Below are 18,477 nucleotides of genomic sequence, written 5' to 3' on the forward strand. Positions count from 1 at the left end.
TAAAAGAGGCAATGTCGATGATCGATTTTGTCACGTCATCGCACCTTGGTCTTTGACACTCAGGTGAAGAGGGGGGCGGAGCTGATCACCACCTGGTGGTGAGTTGGAACCACTGGTGGACTTGGGGGGGGGGGGGGGGGGGGGGGGGGGCTGGACAGACTCACATCAACTCTGATTCACTTTTACTTTTCATGATTGGTGAATAAAGATGGCAAGAACAATTCAGACCCTTTTGATGATGATCCGGATCACCATGTGGACGGTGTAGATCCAGTTAGGAGGGGATTGAGCTGCTTGGTGGAGGTCCGTGCTCTCTGAGTGCTATTCTAGTTTGAGCTTGTTTTAGGCCCTTCAGGGTATTGGTTCACCTTTAGTCCACATTTAGACAGAGCTGAATGTTTAACCAATAGGAGTCCAGCTCTCCTTTGAGCTGTCCTTGTATGCTGCTGTTACATTAGCATTAAGAGAGTTTAACTTGCTAGCTGTTGTGGTAAAGTCTGAACGCTCACTGTGCTCGTTCACGTTGCCCATTTGACCTCGACACTTCCATGCTGCACAACGTGTTGTTCAAGTTAGCGTGTTTTGTCTACTACCATCGTCTGTCTGCACCTGTTGGACAGAGTCCCCTCTGTCCTGTCCTCATGTTCCACACACACACACACAGTCGGTTCTGAATGACTCTACCAGCCATTGATTGTGGCTGGTTCTTATCGTGTAATCTTCAGAGCAGGACTCGCATTGCCACGTGTGAAGTTTGGGGCACAGTAAGGGAGACTGAGCGGCCGTCGATGGTTACGTTAAACAGGAGCCTGTTCCCTGGTGAAACGTCAACATTTGCATGAAACGGAATGTAAAGTTCAAAAAGTGAAGCGTTATCTTGCCTTCGAAACACTTTGACAAAAGTTAAACATACTGTACATTTACACAAGTAATAATCCAGTTAATGTAGTTAATAATTGTTGTGTAGTCACCGTCAATATATTTTATACATCAACCAGCCTACTGATCCAGGTCAAACTTGTTCTATCATTAGCCAATCAAAACAGTCGTGTCTGGGGCGAGACTTGAAGTAGCCAATAGGAGCCCAGATTAATTTAACGACCGCCCACTTGCGTCGGCCGGTTTGTCAATAAAAAGCCAGCTAGCGCGTCTGTAGCCCTCCTTCTCGGCTCTGCTTCCTCGGGTTCGCGCTACATCTTCGGAACCGAACGACAAGAAATAGCCATGTCTGAGAAACTTCCCTTCAAAGTCGGTCTGTGATCAGGTTTATTGATCTGCTTATTGATCTGTTCGTGCGCATGTGGCTTCTGAATGGGTGACGCTTCGCTCGTCCGTGTGGTATGAAGTTCATGGTGGCGGAACTAAACGCTTCCGGCGCCCTTATTTCTGCTAACCATGCGACAAAAATGGTTGGTATAATATCGGTGGAGACTGTAACTACTACTTATTACTACTGGCTAACCTGTAATAACACTGTTACTACTGGCTAAGCTGTAGTAACAGCCAGGAACACATGAACAGTCGTGTGTTGCGCTCCGCCGTGGAGGGAACTTCCGTCTGCAACTTCTGGGTGTTGTAGTTTTAATGCAGCTTCCGTCGTCACATTTGGTTGAGTGTGCCTGTGTTTGGATACTACCTTTCCCGTGATGCTTGGCGCCTCGCCGCCCCTTTCTGTGTGATTGATCGGAGCAGGCAGCGTGCGTTGTGTAGTTGCATAGGGTAATATTAGCGTGACTGAACGTCGCGTTTTTCTTTCATCTTTTTATTTATTTTTGAGACATTAATACGTTCGCTATAAAAAGTTATTCCCGTGTTTGTTTGACAGATGTCTCTGGCAAACCCGTAGCTGCTGTACCTGCATCGGTCGTTTCACGTTTCTCGGTGGGCGGGGCTCTCGTGTATTAGAAAATACAGAATTCCTTATGTGGCAGGAAGTAACTTCAGCAACCATATTTGTTTTATCAGACCTTTAGGCTACAGCGTACTCATTAAATAATGTTTGTTGGAGAAAATTACATGCACACTTTGTTTAAAAAAAAAAAAGGAAAATTCAATTTCTCAACATGGAAGGTTCCAACAAGATTTTAAAAAACCCAAAAAAACTAGTTTGTGTTGTACAGACCGGTCCGCACCAGGAAGTAGCGCGTTCTGTGTTGTACTGCGACGATGAGAAACCTGCGACTAAACCCAATACTTGGTCCAGTTGAGCTGCTTTGACTGGGACGGTGATGGGATTGGGTTTTGTTGAGCGTCTTCATCAAAGCTTCGCGGCTGTACCGGCGGCTCGATACGACTACTGTCAGGCGAGTGGAGGAAGGAGGAGCCTAACATCTCGCTGTTCCTCCCAGCCGACATCAGCCTGGCCGAATGGGGGCGCAAGGCCATTGACATCGCGGAGAATGAGATGCCTGGTCTGATGAAGATGAGGGAGCTGTACGGGCAGACGAAGCCTCTGCAGGGCGCCCGCATCGCAGGCTGCCTCCACATGACGCTGCAGACTGCCGTCCTCATCGAGACGCTCACCGCCCTCGGAGCTGAGGTAATTGATCAGCTGTTATAAGTGTCCAGGTAATTGATCAGCTGTTATAATGCGTGTCCAGGTAATTGATCAGCTGTTATAATGCGTGTCCAGGTAATTGATCAGCTGTTATAATGCGTGTCCAGGTAATTGATCAGCTGTTATAATGCGTGTCCAGGTAATTTATCAGCTGTTATAATGCGTGTCCAGGTAATTGATCAGCTGTTATAAGTGTCCAGGTAATTGATCAGCTGTTATAATGCGTGTCCAGGTAATTGATCAGCTGTTATAATGCGTGTCCAGGTAATTTATCAGCTGTTATAATGCGCGTCCAGGTAATTGATCAGCTGTTATAATGCGTGTCCAGGTAATTGATCAGCTGTTATAATGCGTGTCCAGGTAATTGATCAGCTGTTATAATGCGTGTCCAGGTAATTGATCAGCTGTTATAATGCGTGTCCAGGTAATTGATCAGCTGTTATAATGCGTGTCCAGGTAATTGATCAGCTGTTATAATGCGTGTCCAGGTAATTGATCAGCTGTTATAATGCGTGTCCAGGTAATTGATCAGCTGTTATAATGCGTGTCCAGGTAATTGATCAGCTGTTATAATGCGCGTCCAGGTAATTGATCAGCTGTTATAATGCGCGTCCAGGTAATTGATCAGCTGTTATAATGCGTGTCCAGGTAATTGATCAGCTGTTATAATGCGTGTCCAGGTAATTTATCAGCTGTTATAATGCGTGTCCAGGTAATTGATCAGCTGTTATAATGCGTGTCCAGGTAATTGATCAGCTGTTATAATGCACTCCAGGTAATTTATCAGCTGTTATAATGCGTGTCCAGGTAATTTATCAGCTGTTATAATGCGTGTCCAGGTAATTGATCAGCTGTTATAATGCACTCCAGGTAATTGATCAGCTGTTATAATGCGTGTCCAGGTAATTGATCAGCTGTTATAATGCGTGTCCAGGTAATTGATCAGCTGTTATAATGCGTGTCCAGGTAATTGATCAGCTGTTATAATGCGTGTCCAGGTAATTTATCAGCTGTTATAATGCGTGTCCAGGTAATTGATCAGCTGTTATAGTGCGTGTCCAGGTAATTGATCAGCTGTTATAATGCGTGTCCAGGTAATTGATCAGCTGTTATAATGCGTGTCCAGGTAATTTATCAGCTGTTATAATGCGCGTCCAGGTAATTGATCAGCTGTTATAATGCGTGTCCAGGTAATTGATCAGCTGTTATAATGCGTGTCCAGGTAATTGATCAGCTGTTATAATGCGTGTCCAGGTAATTGATCAGCTGTTATAATGCGTGTCCAGGTAATTGATCAGCTGTTATAATGCGTGTCTAGGTAATTGATCAGCTGTTATAATGCGTGTCCAGGTAATTGATCAGCTGTTATAATGCGTGTCCAGGTAATTGATCAGCTGTTATAATGCGTGTCCAGGTAATTGATCAGCTGTTATAATGCGCGTCCAGGTAATTGATCAGCTGTTATAATGCGCGTCCAGGTAATTGATCAGCTGTTATAATGCGTGTCCAGGTAATTGATCAGCTGTTATAATGCGTGTCCAGGTAATTGATCAGCTGTTATAATGCGTGTCCAGGTAATTGATCAGCTGTTATAATGCGTGTCCAGGTAATTGATCAGCTGTTATAATGCGTGTCCAGGTAATTTATCAGCTGTTATAATGCGTGTCCAGGTAATTGATCAGCTGTTATAATGCGTGTCCAGGTAATTGATCAGCTGTTATAATGCACTCCAGGTAATTTATCAGCTGTTATAATGCGTGTCCAGGTAATTGATCAGCTGTTATAATGCACTCCAGGTAATTGATCAGCTGTTATAATGCGTGTCCAGGTAATTGATCAGCTGTTATAATGCGTGTCCAGGTAATTGATCAGCTGTTATAATGCGTGTCCAGGTAATTGATCAGCTGTTATAATGCGTGTCCAGGTAATTGATCAGCTGTTATAATGCGTGTCCAGGTAATTGATCAGCTGTTATAATGCGTGTCCAGGTAATTGATCAGCTGTTATAATGCGTGTCCAGGTAATTGATCAGCTGTTATAATGCGTGTCCAGGTAATTGATCAGCTGTTATAATGCGTGTCCAGGTAATTGATCAGCTGTTATAATGTGCGTCCAGGTAATTGATCAGCTGTTATAATGCGTGTCCAGGTAATTGATCAGCTGTTATAATGTGCGTCCAGGTAATTGATCAGCTGTTATAATGCGTGTCCAGGTAATTGATCAGCTGTTGTAATGCGTGTCCAGGTAATTTATCAGCTGTTATAATGCGTGTCCAGGTAATTGATCAGCTGTTATAATGCGTGTCCAGGTAATTGATCAGCTGTTATAATGCGCGTCCAGGTAATTTATTAGCTGTTATAATGCGTGTCCAGGTAATTTATCAGCTGTTGTAATGCGTGTCCAGGTAATTGATCAGCTGTTATAATGCGTGTCCAGGTAATTGATCAGCTGTTGTAATGCGTGTCTGGACATCAGCGTGCAGGTTTGGATTTCAGAAGCATACATGTGGAGCTTAACTTCTGAGCATGATGCAGATGCATCTCGATGACCAGGAGCTGACTCGATGCTCCCCGAGCCTGACTTTCTTATATAAAATGGAGCACAGTTTCTCGAGGCTAATTAAAATATGTGTTTAGTTTTCACTCTATCGGCACAGCTCAAATACAGATAATCTTCAATCAATAAAAAGATAAGATCAATGGCCCAGTCCAACTTCTTGGTCGATTGCCCTTTGAGGTGTTGCACATAAGGTAGAGAGAGAGCTAGTAGCATGTGCTGAGACACTAAAGCACACCATTCTCACCGGTTAAAAAGGTGTACCACAAGGTTGGCGTCTTGGTGTTAGTGACCGTCGTGCCTATCGACGAGAGGGAGCTCCAACTGGAATGCGTTCACCTTTAGACCGTGCACTGTTGACCGGAGATGGAAGACCTTTAATTTTGAGTTGGACTTTAAATGTTATGCCGGATCCGGAGATGCACCCTGACTCGGGGTCTACATGCAGCCTGTTGTGTAACGGGCCGGGTCCACGCGGCCGAGAGGCTGTCATTCATTAACGATTGGAAGCGGTTCCTGCAACATTCGTCGCTGACCAGTTTGGGGTTTGATGTTCGTGCTTTGAACATGCTTTCAGGTGATTGCTGAGCAGAGCGTGGATTAACGCTGCTTCAGTCTTGGCGTGTCCGGTATCATTCATTTTGCTGTTCTCTTTCCACAGGTTCAGTGGTCAAGCTGCAACATCTTCTCCACTCAAGATCACGCTGCTTCCGCTATCGCTAAAACTGGTGTTCCAGGTGAGACATGGCTAACTCAATGAGCAGCTTTTAAATTGAGTTGGCTCGTCTTCAGCCCGTTATCTGAATTTGGGTCACGGGTTTGTGCTGGAGCCTATTGAAGCTGACTGCGGGCGGACACCCTGTATAAATCTAGTACAAGTTTAAAATGAACGTATTCAGTGCTACTGACTTCTATAAATGTCAATTGGAATCCATCGGTTTTTCAGCAGGGGGTGCGGTCTGACGGAGCACCTCTATAAATCACATCTTTTTATACTATTGTAGTGACGAGCTGTAACCTGTAGGTGGCAGCAGTACGGCTTATAGATGAGTGATCAGTGTCTATCATTGAAGAAGCCAGGGAGAGACGGAAACTTCAGAAGTCGGACAAATTCAGGCATGTCGTACAGAGAAAGGGAAATATCTCTCGGTATAAAATGTAACCAAATCTTGACTTGAGTTGGTTTAAATTAAAATGGTTTGACCTTTGAGGAGCTGCAGCCCCGTAATCAATGTCCGAGCTGTGATTGGGTGAGGATTCTGAGTGGCTGGCTTTCTTCCACGCTGCAGTGTACGCATGGAAAGGTGAGACGGATGAGGAGTACGTTTGGTGCATTGAGCAGACTCTGCATTTCAAAGATGGTCAACCTCTCAACATGATCCTGGACGACGGCGGAGACCTCACCAACATGGTGCACCAGAAGTATCCCAAACTGCTGGCAGGTCCGTGAAGCGCGGATTAGTTTCCTGTTCCTCGGTTCGAGAAGCGTTTCGGAAATGCATCGGTGTTAAACGGCTTACTGCTGTCTAACACTGAGTGTTTATACGGATTAATATGATGCAATACAATGATCGGCACACATCTGTTTGCGTGGGATCGGAGGGGGTGCTAAAGCATACGGGGTGGGTGGGGGGGGTTATTACTGGGGTAACTGCGTCAAAGTGAAGTAGTTTGTAGCTTAGTAAAATGTTTTTCCAGGTATCCGCGGCCTGTCGGAGGAGACGACTACAGGCGTCCACAACCTGTACAAGATGCTAAAGAAGGGCGAGCTCAAAGTGCCCGCTATCAATGTGAATGACTCCGTTACCAAGGTAACGCATCTCAACCTTTAACCACCTTCAGCTGCTGTGGTGTGATGCAGAAATGAGCCCTAATGTTCAACGTCTCCAGCGGGTGCCGCGACTGGATGGATAAACGGAATGGTTCTGAGCTACGGAACCCCCGTCTGGAACCGTGCCGCGTTAAAGGCTCGCCGCCGGGTCGAATAATGGTCTTCCTCTCCCACAGAGTAAGTTCGACAACCTGTACGGCTGCAGGGAGAGCCTGATCGACGGCATCAAGCGAGCCACTGACGTGATGATCGCCGGCAAAGTGGCTGTGGTGGCGGGCTACGGTGACGTGGGCAAAGGCTGCGTCCAGGCCCTGCGTGGGTTCGGAGCTCGCGTCATCGTCACGGAGATCGACCCCATCAATGCACTGCAGGCTGCAATGGAGGGTAGTTGAAAAATATGATATGAATACCACCAGCTGTATTTTAAAACGGGAGAATGTGTGTTTGAAAGCTTGTCAGAGCTAGCGCGATAGTGCTGAACATGCAACCGAGCAAAAAGCTAAACAACACGTCTGCTTTCGCTCCGTGTACCGTGTTCCAAAAGCTCCTTGTTCCTCTGTAGGCTACGAGGTTACCACCATGGACGAGGCGTCCAAGGAAGGAAACATCTTTGTCACCACCACCGGCTGCGAGGACATCATCCTGGGACGGTACGTTTAACGGGACGCATTCTGTTGCGCTATTTTAGAATTGTCTCTTTCTTTTGTTTTTTGCACAACATAACAGTCGTGTGTTGCCTTCAGTCACTTTGAGAGCATGAAGGACGACGCTATCGTCTGTAATATTGGACACTTTGACTGTGAGATTGACATGAGCTGGCTCGTCAAAAATGCTGCAAAGAAGGTCAACATCAAGCCGCAGGTGGGTCGACGGCGTCCAGCGTTTCAGGCCGCGTGGAGTTCCACGGTTTAATCTGCGTCCTCCGTCTCCTCAGGTTGATCGCTATCTTCTGAAGAACGGCCGTCACGTCATTATTCTGGCCGAGGGCCGGCTGGTCAACCTGGGCTGCGCCATGGGACATCCGTCCTTTGTTATGAGCAATTCCTTCTCCAATCAGGTGCCGCCGCGCGTTTCTCCGAGCCAGATCTCGGCGACGTAACGAGCTGCTTTACTGAACGTGGCCTCGTCCTTTGCCTTAGGTTCTCGCCCAGATCGAGTTGTGGACCAACACTGCCAAATACCCTCTCGGAGTCTACTTCCTGCCCAAGAAGGTGAGAAGCTGCTTCATAGTGCGAGACTTATTTCCTTTTAGTCACTAAAGTTAACGTTCTGCCAATCGCAGCAGATTCTCACACAAAGCGCAGACTTTCGTCAGCGACTTTGTGACGTTTTCTTTCTCATCTGTCAGTTGGACGAGCAGGTAGCAGCTGCCCACCTGGATAAACTGGGAGTGAAGCTCACCAAGCTGACGAAAAAGCAAGCTGCGTACCTGGGTCTGCCCACCGAGGGGCCTTTCAAACCGGACCACTATCGCTACTGAGCCCCCCCCCCGTCATCTGGGGAAGAGGAGGACGGCCGCCGGTGGGAAGTTCGACCAGGTGGCGCCCTGGATCCCGGCCTTGATTTCAGACTTCCTGTTGGCAGCAGGAGAGCGAGTGGGAGTCAGCCGCCCTTTATGCCATGCGTCACATCTGTGTTTTGTCCTGTCGGTGGCGGTGGGACTCGAACATCAGTGCTTCTGGAGCCGTTGAAGAGGATTCCTCTTGGTGTTCTGTTGTAATTTCAGGAATAAATTCAGCCCTGGATTCGTGTCTCCTCATTCAATACTGAAAGTGACTCGAGAGGTTTTTTGAGATGTCAGGTAGTTGAGTCTACAGCGTCAATGTTGCACATAGTTAAAATTCACAAAACCTGTGTTTCAACTCGGGAGCAGAAGGCTGGAGGCTTTCTAGTTGCTTTGTTGTCCGTGTCAATCTGGAAGTGCAAAGAGCGTCGCTGATGAAGAAAGACAGAACAACATCGCACTGGTTTCAAAGCTTTAATTTGTCTGTTGCCTATGGGATTATTCCAGTTAAGTGGAGCGACCGCTTTATTTATCAACAGCAATCGGTGTCAGTCCCCGGTGAGGTCAAAGGTCAATCACTGACCCTCGCACCTAGCCTTTATAACTAATGACTAGTTTTATTAATGGTGGTGATAACAATTGACAATATACATCTTTTAGTAAAATCATTGCATGCGTATATAATAAACGTGTGTGTGTCTGTGAGGTCAAGAAGGGGGGCTAGTGTTTATTACACACAGTAATAAACACTACACAGCTCAATAATCAGTCCAACATGACGTCATTGATCTACCAGAGATGTAATTTAAAGTGTTCATTTACCCCGATTTCAACTGGATCTAGTTTCCTCGGGTATTAAAGATAGAACTAGGGAATACGGGACGACACAGAACAGGAGAGCCTGAAAGTGCTGACAGAGTCCGGTCCAAAGAGGCAGCAGCTGATCAGGTGAGATGTGGAACAGGCCCACCAGAACCACATGGACATATTACACAGGGCGAAGGATAATGTTGGGAGTGTTACTTTAACGTGTCTGGTGTCTGCTCAGCGCTTGAGCCCTGCAGATGTGCCCTTGAGCAATGCACCATACGTCGAACGAATTAAAACATGACACGAGACAGTATATATAATTGAGATAAGAGACAAGGATGCAAACGAGGCACTGAGCACTTTATATATTGACGACTTTTATTGTGAAGGGCTGGCCGGAAGCCACCCACTTTTCGTACGTCGTTCTTCCTGGAACTTCAATCTGCTGGCTGAGAAAATGGCGGCGCTGCGAGCCGTGGTGCTAGCGGCGAGGGGCAAGGCTCTCCTGAAGACGCCAAAAACGCCCGGGGCTCCGGTGGTAGGTCGACACGACTGTTTAATTCCTCACGCCGGGCAGCGCCATTAGACAACGGGCTCGTTGTCTAATGGCGCTGCGCCCGGTTAAGGTCAGTCTGCGGGGAGTGGGGAGACAAGGTCACTCGTGTCTCTCAGCGAAGAGCCAGCCTGGAGCCGGTAGCTAACGCGTTTATTGTATACTTTTACATTCTCAGGATCTATAGAAGTATCACTGTTGCATTCACATCACGGCTCTGTCGAAAGTACCGATGTGTAACGCTAGCAGGCTATCCGGCTAGCTAGCTAACTAGCGGGCGGGTCGAGGTTCTGCCTGAATGAAACGCTTAAACGGAGGACAGCCGGTGCGCCCGACGATGAGCCCGGTGACGAGCGTGTTCCTTCATCCCTCTTTGTTGTTCGTTTTAGTTTTAGTTTGTTAATATGAATCACCTTTTACGCGGATTCCGCATGCCGGCGGAAGTAGCTCAATCCACTTCCGGTTCCGCTCGGACACCGGATGGTAGCCGGTACAGGACCGGCGTGGATCAAAGTATGGATTGTGAATTGGTAGCTGGAGAGGTGTCTGTTCAGGCCCTGCAGATGTGCCCTTGAGCAGGGCACCGTCCGTTCATTCATTTTCCTATCGCTTTGCGGGCCACGGGGGGAGGGGGGGCTGCTGGAGCCTGTCCCGAGAGGCGGGGTGCACCCCGGATGCGTCGCCAGTGCATCCGCACAGAGACGAACAGCCGCTCGCGCTACGGTGACTGTGGGATCTAAATCGCGTGTTTCTGGGGGGGGGAGGAACCTGGAGAAACCCCGAGCGGACCCAGGGAGAACGTACGAGCTCCGCACAGTTCGGTTACTGTGTGTTAAATCTCAGATCGAATCTCGTGAGCTCTGCAGCAGCTCTCTCGGGCCCAGAGGTTGTGGTGACGGGGAAGCGATTCAGGGTTCCGTCTTTCATCCGTTCCGTGATCCCGTCGTCGTTTCTCGCAGTCCCAGCGACCACGAAACGTTTGCTGTGTGAGTGTGACCTTCCTGAATTTATGCAGCTTCCAAAGTTTCAGCGTTGTCTCTCCGGTCTCCCCCCGTCTGCTTCTCCCTTTTGTTGGCAGCTAACGCCTCGTCCCGACTGCGTTTGCACCAGCGTTCTCGTTTTCCTTGTGTCCCTGCTGTACGATATCATCGATGTTTGTCCCTGCGGACGCATCGTTTTTTTCATATCTACCGACCAATCATGACTGAAATTGGAATATATTTTTTAAATATCTTCTTTTTTATTTTACTCCAAATCCAGATTGTTATGATCTTGCACTGAAAATAAATGACACAAAATATAGAAGTGTTAGCAACTTGGCTTAATTTGTGTTTGAGAGGAAATGTTACGTTCATCTTCAGTGTTAAGTTACGGAATGGATTAAAATATGAATTTAAACAATGTACTTCTCCCTGTAAAATAGAGATTACTTTTGCCTGAATTGTACTAAAGTGCTGTCTATGCTTTTTATTGGCTAGCTCGATTTAGTGGCGAAGCTGAGTCAGTTTATTAGCGCAAAAAAGAAGTTCATAATGTTCAAATAAATCACTTATTGGATCAAAATATGATGCGATGTGAAATGCAATTAGGAATGAAGGTTTCTGCTTTGTGTGTGGGGGGGGGGGGGGGGGCTTCAGATGAAGCAGCCTGGAAAATGAACGAATGAGGAAAATGATTAATGAATTAGAATTAATTAATAAATGGATTAAGAAGAGAGAGATCAGCCGACCGGTGCTCGTAGAATAGAAGTCAACTGTCGCGTTGTTCCTTTTTAGGCCAACCTGTCCTTCGCCAGCTTGCCGCGGAACAAGAAGGCTGCGCTCACAGCGCTGGGTGTGGTCACCGCCGGTGGGGCGGGGCTTGCTCTAATGCTGCACCAGTCGGTTAAAGCCTCGGACCTCGAACTCCACCCGCCTCAATATCCCTGGACGCACGCTGGACCGCTGTCCTCTCTGGACCATGCTAGGTGTGATGCACATTTACTCTGAGATCTGCTATAGTTTATATTATTTAGTCTGTTGTCACATACCAGCTAAAAGCATGGCCGCCACTACGATAAACCGAGCTGCTTTCATCATCATGAAGAATAACGAAAAATATCTGGCTAAATGATTTTAAGTGTGTGGCATAAAAAGAGAGATTAAAATTATTGCCTGGAACCGGACAGAATCGCAATCCTTGACTCTCAAAGGCTCCAGTAGCAGCAACGGACTCCGAAGGCAGGCCAGAAGTTAAAGTTAATGGATATAAGAGGTTGAATTTTACAAGCCTCGACTTGTCAATTGTTCTGAGGAATTACAAATAATTGTGTGCAGTTTGGATTGGATTGTTTCCGAGGGAAGTCCGTGGAGCGTCTTTTAGGTTGGTGATTAACTTTAGGTTCTCTTTGTTCATTAAATGCCTCCTGTGCTTGAACACTGTCCCCCCCCCCCCCCCCCCGGAGTTTGACCACGTTTTTCTTTTCCCGGGCAGCGTTCGTCGTGGTTACCAGGTGTATAAACAGGTGTGTTCGGCCTGCCACAGCATGGAGTACCTGGCCTTCAGAAATCTGGTGGGCGTGTCCCATACGGAGGAAGAGGCCAAGGCCATAGCTGAGGAGGTGAGACTAAGAGTTTGAGTCTGGGGCGGTGCGGCTGCTAGTATTCCACAGCGGGCAGGTACCTTAGTAATAGTCATCGTGTGGTGAAACCAGCGCTGCCAGAATCGTGCGGCCCCTAATGCTAACGCATTCCCACGTTTTCCTTCCATAATTCTCCAGTGTTTCTTGGATTTTGTGCAGGAAGGGATTGTGGATGGTCCTAATGAGAAAGGGGAGATGTTCACCCGGCCAGGAAAGCTATCTGACTATTTTCCAAAGCCATACGCCAATGATGAGGCAGCCCGCTACGCCAACAACGGCGCCCTGCCCCCGGACCTCAGCTACATCGTCAATGCCAGGTATCTCCGGGAGCCGGGGCCTGACTGGGTCGAGTCTGGAAGCCGCAGAACTGTCTGAAGTGTGCTGATTGTCTCCCCTCAGACACGGAGGAGAGGACTACGTGTTCAGTCTGCTGACGGGTTACTGCGAACCTCCGGCAGGAGTTACGTTGAGAGAAGAGCTCTACTACAACCCGTACTTCCCTGGGCAGGCCATTGGCATGGCGCCACCCATCTACAACGAGATACTGGAGTTCGATGATGGTAAGGGGCCCGCCGTTGATCAATTACTGTCCAGTCAAAGCTTTTGACCAGGCAAACATGACCATTGATGTCATCTCAAGCATTCTAGCTTCACTATGGATGTGTGAATATATGATTAATGCCGTATGCTCATGTGTGTAGTGAATTAGTGCTGGTTGAGTTTTGTTGCGTATGGTTTGCACTGCAGCTACAGACCCCGTAGGTGAATTATTCATGGCTGGCTAGCCTAGCCAAACGGAAATGACCGTTTATTAGATTTTGGTTGGATTTGCATTGTACGGCTGGCAGAGAGACGGGCTCGAGTTCAAAATCCGTCATGCCCAATGACAGACAAAAGGCTGCGTGTCTGAAGCAGCGCTAAGCCCTCTTGGCTCGTCTCTGATTCCTAGTAGGGCATCATCTGGATTATCGATACACAGTTGAACTACGGACTAGCACCAATCTGTGGTCAGAGTATCATTTTACTGGCTCTACTTGGGTCATCGTTACTAACATTAAATATTTAATTTACCCCTAGGAATGGATCCAGATGTTTGTGATCTGGATCATGAGCACGCAGCAGACATGAATTGAATTTTTTGTTTTTGATTTTATTGTTTCCATCAGTGCTAAGTTTGCGTCACACAAGGATAGATCACAATGATAGGAATACCAATGATAGTATGGTAATCTCCATCTGCTCACAAGGATATCAGCAATTACTATACGAACAAAAACCCTAAATCTCCCTGCAGACGTGGCGACTGGAAGGAAATACTCGGTGTCTCTATTAGAATCATCTTTTAGGTCAGTGAAGAGCTGAGATTATCATTGGCCTGTGACTTTGGAACACCGGAGGGTGTTTTTTACCAAGAATGACCAAATCCCAAACTTTCTCTAGTACCTAGTAAGGGAGCATGAATCTCCAGGTTTCCTGGCGCTCCTGAAGGGCGGGGCTGCGTGATGGGTGGAGCGAAGCCTTGTGCTGACGGTTGTGTGTCTGTCGCTGTAGGAACGCCTGCCACCATGAGCCAGGTTGCTAAAGATGTCTGTACTTTCCTGAGGTGGGCTGCCGAGCCGGAGCACGACCAACGTAAACGCATGGGATTAAAGGTGAGGCACTCGCTGGGCCCGAACGCATTCCTGATGTTAACATCCGGTCAATGGTCCTGTTGCTCCACGTGATGGGAAGCAGAGAGGGTCTGTTCCAGGGTTGCGTGGTTCAAGTCACCAGAAGCGACAAAGCGTGCCTCAGGGTGTTGTGTTTGTAACCCTGTGATTGTTGCGTGAACGGACTCGCGTGCCGTTTCTGTATCAGCCAATGGGCGAAAGCGAACGCACGCCGCCATCACGAGGGAGTGAGAGACTAACCACGAGCAGTTCAACGTCAGAGCAGCACATGGTCACCGGAACGTGACCGGGTTTATGACCTTGCGTTGCGTCGGCACTTACTCATTTGTCCCGTAATACTGTTCGAAAACCGAAACTAGATTTCCCCATAAGAAATAATGGAAACTAGATTAATCCGTTGCTGGGCAACAGATAAATGTTTATTTATATGCATACAGTTCTATTAATGTGTAACTCCATGTATCTAAACAACAGATATAGTAAATGGTATGAAAAATAAAAGCATGTTAAAAGTAAATTTAACCAAATTCTGTATCATTTACATGCCCTTTTGGCTGCGGTATCGGGGGGGGGGGGGGGGGGAGTCTTCCTCCATAAAACGACTGGGTAACTGTCCTGTTCTCCATCCCGTCCTGCAGCAAGATCCGAGACACGAACGCCACTTTCATATTTGACAATCATTTCCTTCTTCGCTTCACCAGTTGTTCTCGCTACTTTCCTCTTTTCTTTTCCAGTAGTATTACTGCTGCCTTTCTTCGGATCCATCACACAGAGCTAAAGAGAACAAGACGGAAAAGCACACGCACAAATCGAACTATTAGCACCGTCTTTCTCCTACGGCAGGCCGATTCAACCTGAACCTACTCGGGTAGACTCCGCCTCCGTTGGCGTATCATCACTTCGCCTCGGCTCCACTCGTGTGGTCGAACTCATAACATTTGTTTCTGAGGCAGTTTAAACGAAATGGTTCCGCTATTCGGTATTTGTTTTATTGTGTAAGACATCGCAGCAGCATGACATGGAGGAATATACACAAAGTACAATGACTGAAGTATCTGTGTATACTCAACCCTTCTCTGGTCTCTGCAGCTGCTGCTGGGCTCGGCTGTCCTCATGCCCCTCATCTACTACATGAAGAGACACAGGTGGTCTGTGCTGAAGAGCAGGAAGATCGCTTACAGGCCTCCCAAGTAGCCCGAAGCGCCCCCCCCCCCCCCCATATCAGCGTACCAGAGAGCGCTGTGTTCAATGACTCCATAATGCTCGCATCAAATAAATCACAGTGAGATGGACCACGTAACACACGAGCCTTTCTGAGATGGAGCAGAGAAATGAGAGTAAATGTTATGCTTATTCCTCCCTCGGCTCCAGTGTGGTGTGTTTCCTGCCTGATTTGAGTTTTTGTCGTCTGCATGGATTTAACTGGTTTGAGGTTCGCTGTCGGGAGACGGTTCGTCGTGGTCGGCCGGTTGGCCGATTGATTGTCCGTCTTTGTGAGATGATAATCGCACTCGTGCTGGGAAGTGATTTCCCTCTGCAGCATCTCTGCAGCATCTCTGCTGCGATGCATCCTCTCCACGGAGCCGCCGGCGGATCAAAGGCCGTCTCTGAAACTCATTTATTGTACAACATAAATTATCAGAAACATTCGTGTGTGATGAGTGTTTTATTTTCAACACGCACCTCTTCCAGATGCTGCCCGTTACCTTTTCTGCCACTCAGATTGGGCATCTTCACTTTAATAGTATATTCATGTATAATCTGCAGTAAAGTTACATCAACGTCGTACAGCTGGGAGGTCAATCATGGAAAAGGGCCGGAACTCGAGGGCGGGCGTCGCATCGGTGACATCCGAAGCTTTGAACGTCATCGATGCTCGACTCCTGCCCCCTTCACAACGTTTCACAGTATTTGATTGGCTCACTCTGAGCCAATGGCGGCTTGGCAGGTTTGAGTGGTTTGGCGCGATATAAAAACGCATCCCAGAATCATCATCCGTCTCCTGTGAAAGCTGAAGAGCCGGAAGGAGCAGCGGAAGAAAACGTGAAGACAAATAAACGTCTCTGCTTCGGTGAGGAAACATTCCTCCTGGACCGTGGAAGTCCCCGAGTGACAAGACGTCAGCATTTAAAAGGTTTTCCTTTCAAATGCTTTACAAATAAATCAAACGTCCTGTTGTTCCTGTAGAGGAGAGTTTTATCCTCTTGGGGGCTGGTGACCTCCCACCTCCACACCAAACCCCCCTGTTAGTCCTACTGCACACTTCACTGCTGTCCTACATGTCCTGAACTACTCTGATGTACTTCTCTGCCTCTCCAGACCTCCTCATGCAGTACCACAGTACCTCATGCGGTACCACAGTACCTCTCTGGGCTCATAATGGGCACCAGAACACTTCTCCTCCATTCCTCTGGCTTCTTCTTCCCCTCTAGGATCGTATTAATCAACCCCGTCAAAAACTCTACAGCTTCCTCTCCTAGACACTTTCATACCTACACAGGTGTGTCCTCCGGGCCAACTGCCTTCCCATTCTTCATCCTCTTCATCGCCTTTCTAACTTCACTCGTGCTAATCTTTGTCACTTCCTGCTCCACATCAGGTTCCTCTACTCCCCTTTGTTCTCTCTCATTTTCCTCATTCATTAATTCCTCTAAATACTTCTTCCGTCTTCCGACACACTACTGGCCTCCGTCAACACCTTCATCTCTACTCTTCATCACTCTAACATGCTGAACATCCTTCCTGTCTCTACTCTTCATCACTCTAACATGCTGAACGTCCTTCCCGTCTCTACTCTTCATCACTCTAACATGCTGAACATCCTTCCCGTCTCTACTCTTCATCACTCTAACATGCTGAACATCCTTCCCGTCTCTACTCTTCATCACTCTAACATGCTGAACGTCCTTCCTGTCTCTACTCTTCATCACTCTAACATGCTGAACGTCCTTCCTGTCTCTACTCTTCATCACTCTAACATGCTGAACGTCCTTCCCGTCTCTACTCTTCATCACTCTAACATGCTGAACGTCCTTCCCGTCTCTACTCTTCATCACTCTAACATGCTGAACATGCTTCCCGTCTCTACTCTTCATCACTCTAACATGCTGAACGTCCTTCCTGTCTCTACTCTTCATCACTCTAACATGCTGAACGTCCTTCCTGTCTCTACTCTTCATCACTCTAACATGCTGAACGTCCTTCCTGTCTCTACTCTTCATCACTCTAACATGCTGAACATCCTTCCTGTCTCCGTCTCTCTGTCTGTCCAGCCTGGACAGATCCTTCTCTCCCTCTTTACTATTTAACCTGACATACAGTTCATCATATGACCTCTGTTTGACCTTTGCCTTGCGTCTCATCTCCCTGTACTGCTGTTTACTCTCTTCTGTCCTCACAATGTCCCACTTCTTCATAGCTAACCTCTTTGCCTGTATACACTTCTGAATGTGTGGATGCTTTCATCCTATGTTTGCTCATCAAAGCTGTTTGGTTTCGCTCAATTATCTTATGCTATCCACAAGCTGTCATCCTTGCTGGTTCAGGCCAATATACAGTATGGCTATTTGCCCATCTCGGTTGGATGTCATTAAGATGCTGAATTCCCTTTGTGTATAATAAATGGGGCCACATTAAAACAGTACATGCTACTTATTTCTACCCACAGAGAGCTGAGTGTCTGGAGGATGAGAGGGAGACGATCAATGAGGCAGATGAAAACTGGACAGGCTATCAAGCTGAAGAAGGGAATAAAGACACAAGTCCTAACCAATTAAAGAGATACAGTATATATATTAATGTATATACAGTATACACACATATATGTATATATAATATATAAATAAATATATTTATATATATATGTATGTGTGTGTGTGTTTTCCATGCCTGTATACACTATAATATATGCATGTTTACACACATATATGTATATATAATATATAAATAAATATATTTATATATATATGTATGTGTGTGTGTGTTTTCCATGGCTGTATACACTATAATATATGCATATTTACACACATATATGTATATATAATATATAAATATATATATAAATAAATAAATTTATATATATATGTATGTGTGTGTGTGTTTTCCATGGCTGTATACACTATAATATATGCATATTTACACACATATATGTATATATAATATATAAATATATATATAAATAAATAAATTTATATATATATGTATGTGTGTGTGTTTTCCATGCCTGTATACACTATAATATATGCATATTTACACACATATATGTATATATAATATATAAATATATATATAAATAAATAAATTTATATATATATGTATGTGTGTGTGTTTTCCATGCCTGTATACACTATAATATATGCATATTTACACACACACAC

General features: G+C 46.5%; 2 protein-coding genes across 2 annotated transcripts; both read left to right on the plus strand.

Moving 5' to 3' along the window:
* The first annotated feature begins 1,175 nt into the window (after positions 1-1,175).
* On the plus strand, positions 1,176-8,689 carry ahcy (adenosylhomocysteinase). Its single transcript, XM_068748349.1, has 11 exons — positions 1,176-1,252; positions 2,349-2,539; positions 5,775-5,850; positions 6,403-6,555; positions 6,812-6,924; positions 7,121-7,328; positions 7,507-7,594; positions 7,688-7,805; positions 7,879-8,001; positions 8,084-8,155; positions 8,293-8,689. The coding sequence occupies exons 1-11, from the start codon at positions 1,225-1,227 to the stop codon at positions 8,422-8,424; spliced, it is 1,302 nt and encodes a 433-aa protein (XP_068604450.1). The 5' UTR covers positions 1,176-1,224; the 3' UTR covers positions 8,425-8,689.
* A 1,006-nt stretch (positions 8,690-9,695) lies between these two features.
* cyc1 (cytochrome c-1) lies at positions 9,696-15,748 on the plus strand. The gene is made up of 7 exons (XM_068749043.1): positions 9,696-9,796; positions 11,587-11,777; positions 12,284-12,410; positions 12,591-12,748; positions 12,831-12,991; positions 13,983-14,083; positions 15,191-15,748. Exons 1-7 carry the CDS (start codon positions 9,716-9,718, stop codon positions 15,293-15,295), a joined length of 924 nt encoding a protein of 307 aa, XP_068605144.1. The 5' UTR covers positions 9,696-9,715; the 3' UTR covers positions 15,296-15,748.
* The last annotated feature ends 2,729 nt before the right edge of the window (positions 15,749-18,477 follow it).

This window comes from Brachionichthys hirsutus, chromosome 15 (genome assembly GCF_040956055.1).
Source record: "Brachionichthys hirsutus isolate HB-005 chromosome 15, CSIRO-AGI_Bhir_v1, whole genome shotgun sequence".
Taxonomy (NCBI): Eukaryota; Metazoa; Chordata; class Actinopteri; order Lophiiformes; family Brachionichthyidae; genus Brachionichthys; species Brachionichthys hirsutus.

What these genes read in the sequence shown, in the direction of transcription:
- cyc1 (XM_068749043.1), top strand. Translation starts at nt 9,716, where the DNA reads ATGGCGGCGCTGCGAGCCGTGGTGCTAGCGGCGAGGGGCAAGGCTCTC. An exon ending in TCCTCTCTGGACCATGCTAG is followed by an intron (nt 11,778 to 12,283) that starts GTGTGATGCACA and finishes TTTCCCGGGCAG; the next exon opens with CGTTCGTCGTGGTTACCAGG. An exon ending in GATACTGGAGTTCGATGATG is followed by an intron (nt 12,992 to 13,982) that starts GTAAGGGGCCCG and finishes CTGTCGCTGTAG; the next exon opens with GAACGCCTGCCACCATGAGC.
- ahcy (XM_068748349.1), top strand. Translation starts at nt 1,225, where the DNA reads ATGTCTGAGAAACTTCCCTTCAAAGTCG. An exon ending in TGAATGACTCCGTTACCAAG is followed by an intron (nt 6,925 to 7,120) that starts GTAACGCATCTC and finishes CCTCTCCCACAG; the next exon opens with AGTAAGTTCGACAACCTGTA. An exon ending in TCTACTTCCTGCCCAAGAAG is followed by an intron (nt 8,156 to 8,292) that starts GTGAGAAGCTGC and finishes CTCATCTGTCAG; the next exon opens with TTGGACGAGCAGGTAGCAGC.